We start from the raw sequence: 7,913 nt of genomic DNA, 5'->3' as shown, positions 1-7,913 counted from the left end.
CTCTCTATATTATTTGGATTTAGTATCTCAAAGGAGTACAAATTGGTATAATATTTTTGGTGGGTAATTTGACGAAACATATCAGAATTTTAAATGTACTGGCCACCAGCATGGTGGCTCATGCCTGTAATCCCAGCACTTTGGGAGGCTGAGGCGGGGGATATGACCTGACGTTGGGAGTTCAAGACCAGCCTGCCGAACATGGAGAAACCCTCATCTCTACTAAAAATACAAAATCAGCCAGGGGTGGTGGTGCATGCCGGTAATCCCAGGAGGCTGAGGCGGGAGAATCGCTTGAACCTGGGAGGCGGATTGTGGTGAGACGAGATCGGGCCATTGCACTACAGCCTGGGCAACAGGAGAGAAACTTGTCTCTAAATAAACAAATAAATAAGTAAATAAACGTACTTGCCATATGACCTAGCAATTTACTTCTAGGAATTTGCCCTGCATATACTAGTTAAAGTACACCAAGTTACTGTATGTACAAGAATATTTACTGGAACATTGTCTAGCATGGTAAAACAAAGATGTTGATTTCAACATCTACCAAAAAGGGGAGTAGTTCAGGGCCGGACGCAGTGGCTCACGCCTGTAATCCCAGCACTTTGGGAGGGTGAGGCAGGCAGATCACGAGGTCAGGAGCTCGAGACCAGCCTGGCCAAAATGGTAAAACCCCATCTCTACTAAAAATACAAACATTAGCCAGGTGTGGTAGCGGGTGCCTGTAATCTCAGCTACTTGGGAGGCTGAGGCAGGGGAATTGCTTGAACCCAGGAGGCAGAGGTTGCAGTAAGCCAAGATCACGCCACTGCACTCCAGCCTGGGTGACAGAGTAAAACTCTGTTGGGGAGTGGGGTTAAGGGAGTAGGTCAGGCTAGGTGTAGTGGCAAACTAGCCATAGTCCCAGCTACTCGGGAGCTGAGGTGCTTACAGTAAGCTATGATCCCGCCACTGCACTCTCGGTCTTTAAAAAAAAAAAAAAATGGGGCAGGGGGCAGAGGGGAGGATTAGTTCAATTGCCCCCCTATAAAAGTTTGTACAGATTTCTATACACTGACTAGGAATTGATTAGGTTAAAAAGATAAATAAACCATAGCACAGTATGTATAGTATGCTCCTTCTATTCCTATGAATTATTTGTGCATTGAGAAATTGAGCCGATGGCCGGGCAGAGTGGCTCACACCTGTAATCCCAGAACTTTGGGAAGCCAAGGCAGGCAGATCATTTGAGGTCAGGAGTTCAAGACCAGCTAAGCCAACATGGCAAAATCCTGGCTTTACTAAAAATACAAAAATTAGCCAGAGGTGTTGGTGCACATCTGTAATCCCAGCTATTCGGGAGGCTGAGGCAGGAGAATCACTTAAACCTGGGAGACGCAGGTTGCAGTGAACCTAGATCACACCACTATACTCTAGCCTGGGCGACAGAGCGAGACTCTGCCTCAAACAAAACCAACCAACCAACCAAACAAACCCGAGAAGTCAGGCTGAGATTGGAGACTGGAAAGAATGAGAGATTTTCACTTTTTTTAGACCCTTCTGATTTGCAGAATTTTGGAAAAATCTGCATGTAAAACTTTTAATTTAATTTTTATTGTTAAGTATACTCCTCTTGTGGACCACCCTCCCCATCAAACCAAGTGTAAAACAAGTACTTTTATTGGCATTAACTCTCTTCCTTTCACCCTCTTTCTCTACAATTCCCTCACCCCAAATGTTCTTTTTTGCTCCCAGTCTTTGGGAGCACAGGCTGAAAACTAAAAGGTTTCAATTGTGGGGTACCCCTCCCTAGCTATACATTTAGTACATTTTCTCAAGTGTTCTTTCAGAATGAACTGTTTTCTTCAACATTTGCCAAGCTAATAAAACCATAAGAAAGACAAACACAGACTTTACTAAAACATCACCTATCAAGGTTACTTAGTAACTACAATGCAAGCAAAAGGATCACATTTAAAGTCCTATCTTCCAGTTCACTGCAGTGTTCTGTCATATTACAAAACATTGGCCAGGCGTGGTGGCTCACACCTTTATTCCCAGCACTTTGGGAGGCTGAAGCAATGGATCACTTGAAGTCAGGAGTTCAAGACCAGCCTGGCCAAAATGGCAAAACCCTGTTTATATCAAAAACACAAAAATCAGCCAGGCGTGGTGGCATGCGCCTGTAGTCCCAGCTACTCTGGAGGCTGAGGCATGAGAATCACTTGAACAGGGAGGCAGAGGTTTCAGTGAGCCAAGATCGTGCCACTGCACTCCAGCATGGACAACAGAGAGACTCTGTCACGGAGGAAAAAAAAAAAAAAAGAAAAAAAATTTGTAAATACCACATGTCTATCAACAAAGGGCTAATTTAAAAATTGATAACCCTCCTATAACATTTTAGAGTCATTTAAAATGTTTTATATGTATTGACAAGATACTGATCTGCTTATATAATCCCATACTTGCAGAAACAGATTTCTGTATTTGTGAATATGTATTTTGTGCATGATATAATAAAGAGTGAGAAAAGATATAAGCGGAAATGTTAGCAGTGGCTACTTTGGTACTGAAGTTCAGGGTGATTTAATTAAATTTTCCTCTTTTTTTGTTTTGGCTCATTTTTCCCTACAGTGATCATATATTATTTTTATAATTAAAAAAGAATTATAGGTAGGGTGCAGTGGCTCATGCCTGTAATCTCAGCACTTTGGAAGGCCGAAGCAGGCGGATCACCTGAGGTCAGGAGTTCCAGACCAGCCTGACAAATACGGTGAAACCCATTCTCCACTAAAAATACAAAAATTAGCCAGGGGTGGTGGCAGGCGCCTGTAGTCCCAGCTACTCAGGAGGCTGAGAAAGGAGATTTGCTTGAACCTGGGAGGCAGAGTTTGCAGTGAGCCGAGATGACGCCACTGCTCTCCTGCCTGGGAAACAGAGTGAGACTCCATCAAAAAAAAAAAAAAGAATTAGTTGGGGGTGGTGGTGCATGCCTGTAGTCCCAGCTACTCAGGAGTCTGAGGCAGGAGAATCACCCAAACCCACGAGAGGTGGAGTTTGCAATGAGCCAAAATCACACCACTGCACTTCAACCTGGGCAACAGAGTAAGACGAAAAAAAACAAAAACAAACAAACAAAAAAACCCCACCAAACCAATTATAAAGAAAACAGAAATTTCAGTCTCCAAAAGAGATATGGAATGACCTAGGCTGGCAACATGGTGGAAAAAATAAGTAAGTGACAGAGAGAAGCTGACTGAAATGAACATGGCATGGACAGCCAGGGTACTCTGGGCGAGATTCCTCACTTCATTCATTTACTATTTATTGAGGTCCCGTGGGTGAGGAGACTATGCTAGATGTGATGAAAAGGATGGTAGGGTCCCCTGCCTCCAGGAGTTAATGATACAGTGAGGACACATGTTAAACATATTTACCCAAATCATTATCAATTACTATTATGAGGGGAAAGAAAGTGGGGCCATGATGGAGTGTTTTCCTTGCCTTGCCTCCTCCCCAATTCAGTGTCCCTCACTTGTACCATGAGAAGGCTGTAATCTAGGCTGAGTTCCTTTCTATGAGGCAGTCTTTTGGAGTGAGGCTTTGGGAAGAAAATGAAACCCCAAATCGGCCCTGCAGCCAACTGAGGGGCCCGCAGAAGGGAGTGAGCAAAGACCTACAGAAAAGCTTTGCTGACACTGTATTTCTTAATAAAATCAATTTAGTTTCAAGGTGGGAGGAAAGCTCCATCTGCCTAAATCAAATTTGTGTTACTTCACTAACCCTTTGAGAAAGTTACCCAGCAAAGGAATAAAAGTATGGTGCAGGGAGGATGAGGAACAAGGTGCAATATTAAATGGCTTCTAGTTAACAAGTAACCTGACTTTTCCTTGTTATTAAATCAAGCTCACCTTGTACTCCAGGGATCTCCCAATCCCCCACCAAGAGGGGTAAACAAGAACAAGCCAAACAAACGGGGCATGCTTCCTAGACAGACCTCTGAATCATAAAGATGTTGAATTATCTATACCAACATGTACTTTTTTAAAAAGTTTGCTCATACTAACCTTTGCTCCTGAATTTTAAGTTTCCAACTTCAAAGGACATAGAGGAGAGGTGTTCATTACAGTTTTCAATACTTCCCAGAGCTAAATGTCTTTATTCTGGTGCTGATTAATAAAAAATATACCAGTGGTGCACAGTTTTCAAGCTTAAACCATAACACCCTTTCTCCTAACTGCAGAGGGAAAAGGATCACATTCTTCCATCTAATTCCAACGCACTGTGACTTGCTCTTTTACATTGACTTTTTGAAGAGGAGGATAAAAGTGAGAAACTGCGTTTTACAGCAAGTCTGCACATTTCTCAGGGAAATAAAACCTCCCTTTGACTGCTACCCAGGCTGCCCCAAACTGCAGGGCCTCGGTTAGCATCACAGTGGCGTGATCGCAGGTCAAACATACCCCACGGCCACAGAGAGGCCTGCTGGGCCCGAAAGAACACACTCTCAGCAGAACAAGTTCGAGCACACCCGGAGCAGCACACCCGAGGAACGCCCGGGCCGGGCGCAAGCTCCGCTCTGTTCCCAGGGAGGCCAGCTTCGGGCCTGCAGACCCGGGTGGCCGCCAGTGGCCGCTCTGGGTGGCACACTAGGGAGGTCTCGGAACCCCAGGCCCAAATATAAGGCAGGGTCCAAGAAGTTCCCCTCGTAAATCCTCGTGTCGTCCAACTGGCCTGAGCGCTCATTACCACGAGAACCCAGCAGGGTCGGCCCTGACTTTATACACCGTGGGTGCCAGGAGCCACGAGTCCCGGATGGGTCTCGAACGCCGGGAGCAGAACCCGAATAAAGGCTTCCAGTAGGTGGGTAGGGGATGCAAAAAACAACCTAGAAGGCTCTCCGGCCGCGGGTTCCCACCCACTCCGCCCTGCCCTGCGCCATCAGCTCGCTAATTCCACTGGCCCTCCGGGGCCAGCAGAGGAAGTCTCCAGAGTGGGCTAAAAGCTCCTAATGACTTAGTGTTTACAAAGAAACCAAGCCCGGGGAGGGAACTGGGTCCTCTGGGTACCCTTTAGACACGGTCACTCCTTCCTTCCCTCCCTTTCCCCGCACCCCCTCTGGGGGCTGCAGGTGCCCAGCATGAGAGCCTCTCCGGTAAGTGGAGGTCTTTGGGGAAATCTCTGCCTCTGCCGGGCTCTGCCGACTTCAGCTGCTCCCGCATGTCCCACGAGGGTGTCTCCTTGGCGCAGAGACCCCCACCATCAAAGCCATCAAGGGGAGGCTGACGGATTCGTGGAGGTGGGTGCCAGCAGCTGAACAGCCTTCGCGTACCTGCCCGGATCCCACCATCTACCCGGCGTGCCCGGGACCCCAGCTCCTCAGCGGTACGAGCCCTCCATGGCCAGGTTTCTCACCTTGGATAGTGCCATTGCAGGAGACAGAGGCCGCCAGCAAGACAGCGGCCCGCAGCAGCCACGCCGCGCTTGGGTTCCGCATCTTCCCAGACCCAGGCGCCGGGCGCTCGGGGGATCCGCCGCCACGGATTCGAAACTCAGAGCTCTACTGGACGCACCAAGAGAAAGTCAGCTTCTCACCCGCCCCGAATCGGAGCCTCTGCGCTCCTCATCCGGGCGGGAGAGGTTTCTGGGAAACCGGAGGCGCCACTGGACTCACCTGCGGGAGGCCACGCCCCGAGACCGGAACGCTCACCCCGGCCCAGCCCCCACCCGGATACCTGCTCTGCGCGACTGCGCCCCCCGCTCTCCGGACGCGCGCCAGGTCTCCGAGGCTGCGGGAGCCGCCTGCGGGCGGGGTTGGGCGGATGAGATGTCTACTTTGGAATGCAAAGAGCCGGGGCGCCGGGACAACGGGTTATTCCCGGCCTGGGCTCTGCCGCAAACTACCTTTAACCTTTACTCACTCCTAAAGAGCCGGATCGTCTGTCTCCTGTCAGAAAGCCACGATCCGAACTCACTGCAATTATGGTTGGTAACTGATACATAGCGGGCTTCCCGGTGCGGCGGACACTGCAGGAGGAGGGATGCGTTTTTTATTGCAGAGGCAGGTGGGCAGGTGCGGGCACCACGAAAGCGGTGGGAAGCACAACGGGCGGGGCGGGCAGAGGCAGGGGTGAGGTGGAGCGGGAGAGAAGAGATGGAATGGCTACTTTCAGTGCCAGGTGCCAAAGCTTTAGAGTATTATCTTGTTTAAGCCCCGCAACAACCAGCGCAGCAATAAATACGATTATTCTTCCCATTATACAGACGAGGAAATTGAGCTCAGAAAGATTAGATAAATTGGCCAGAGTTACACTGTATATAAACACAGTGTATAAATGTTTATCACATTTCAACTCTTGTCTGTGATTGCCATTGTCTTCTCACGGCACTATAAATGCGTCCACCGGGGCTCCTCTGCATTGGGATCCCATAGGCTAAATAAACATATACTGTAAGCAGAACGAAGGGGTGGGGAGAGGAGAAGTGTGGGGTTGGGGATGAGTGCATGAGGGTTGGCATCATATTGGTAATGTCTTACTTTCTATTAGCTTTTTTGTTTTGTTTTGTTTTTGAAGAAGTGGGTTCTTTGCTACACCCACCCTCCTGACCACTGTGTGTGTGTGTGTGTGTGTGTGTGTGTGTGTGTGTGTGCGCGCACGCATAATTTAAAGGTCTCTGAGGATAAAATAGTGACTAGTGACCGAATTTGATACATAGTCTTAGCTCAATAGATATTTTTTGTTTCTTCCTTTCTCTCAGGAGTCTTCATACTCCACTCGCATCCCAGCTCTCACCTCAGCCCATGCCTGCTTTTCCTTCCAGGAAAAGTTGACTTCTAGAAGCAGAAGGGTATTTTTTTATTTCTTGTAGAGAACCTTTGACATCCTGAACAGGGGACAATTCTCCTGATGGGGATCAGGCCATTCCTGAAGGTCCCTCCCCAGGGACAATAACTGATTCCTAAGATGTCCTTTCAAACTTTTCAAGCATCCATTTCCTCAACTGTAACTTCTTAATGTTACATCTGTCATCTGGGAATGATACTAGTACCTTTCTTGTAGAATGGTTGTGAGGAGTCACTTTGCTAAATGTCCATTAAGCACCTCTAGCACAGTTTCTGGTATATAGAAAGCACTTAAGAAATGGGAGCTGCTATAGAATGCCTTCAAGGTGAAATCGTCCTTTCAGAGAACAATACATCAGGGTCCAACTGCTTTCGATTTAAATTTTCACTGTATTTTATGGGAATATGCCCTGAGTCATCACAATTTCCAAGAAAATATTTTATCGAACAATGCTATAATTATCTCAAAACTGTGGTTTTTTCCTGCAGCCTGACTAAACGAACTACACTCACTTGAGTCCTTTTGCAGGTGTTTTTCAGTAACTTTGAGAGTATAGTATTTGTTTTTCAGATGTTGATGACTCCTTCGCCCTGAAGGAATTGGAGTATTGTATGGCTATGTGGAACAGTACAAAGAAAGGACCACAGGCAACTCCAGACTGCCTGGCTTCCAGAGATTAGGATTTTCTGCAATCTTCCGCCACCTATAATTCCAAGGAGGAGTTCAGACACTGAGGGGAAAGGTATTTCATTCAAATAATTTATCAGACTCTTCCTGGAGAAATAAAGTCCCTGAATTATTGGGTCCTGATCAAATATAGTTGGAGAAAGTTATACTCATTTATTCACTGATTCATTGTCACTCTGGACAAGGTTAGCAATGACCTCCATGTGGTAAGTCCTATGGTCCTTTCTCAGTTACTCAGCCTAGCTGTTGAATTGACACAGTTGATTTCTCCCTCTTTCTGGAATGCTCTGTTCATTTGGCCTCCAGGCTTACTCTTCTCTTGATTCTCCATCTGCAGCATTAGCAACGCAGAGGTGGGTTCTTTGCTAGTTCCCACCTACCCTCTTGACCACTATACTC

The 7,913-nt window shown here is 47.2% G+C and overlaps 2 protein-coding genes across 2 annotated transcripts in view; both read right to left on the bottom strand.

The window, feature by feature from the left end:
- Positions 1-5,479, bottom strand: part of S100Z (S100 calcium binding protein Z) — a 53,816-nt gene extending 48,337 nt beyond the window's left edge. The window contains exon 1 of the mRNA XM_017527681.2: positions 5,398-5,479. The gene's annotated coding sequence lies outside the window, so the exon portion shown is untranslated. The remainder of the gene's footprint in view (positions 1-5,397) is intronic.
- Positions 1-5,749, bottom strand: part of F2RL1 (F2R like trypsin receptor 1) — a 16,639-nt gene extending 10,890 nt beyond the window's left edge. The window contains exons 1-2 of the mRNA XM_017527680.2: positions 5,657-5,749; positions 5,398-5,545 (exon numbers count right to left, since the gene is read on the bottom strand). Of these exons, the coding sequence (XP_017383169.1) occupies positions 5,398-5,479 (82 nt within the window). The 5' untranslated portion in view covers positions 5,480-5,545; positions 5,657-5,749. The remainder of the gene's footprint in view (positions 1-5,397; positions 5,546-5,656) is intronic.
- Between the last annotated feature and the right edge of the window lie 2,164 nt (positions 5,750-7,913).

The sequence above is a fragment of the Cebus imitator genome, unplaced genomic scaffold (genome assembly GCF_001604975.1).
Source record: "Cebus imitator isolate Cc_AM_T3 unplaced genomic scaffold, Cebus_imitator-1.0 Scaffold50, whole genome shotgun sequence".
In the NCBI taxonomy this organism is placed as follows: domain Eukaryota; kingdom Metazoa; phylum Chordata; class Mammalia; order Primates; family Cebidae; genus Cebus; species Cebus imitator.
This window is presented reverse-complemented; position numbering and strand designations above follow the sequence as displayed.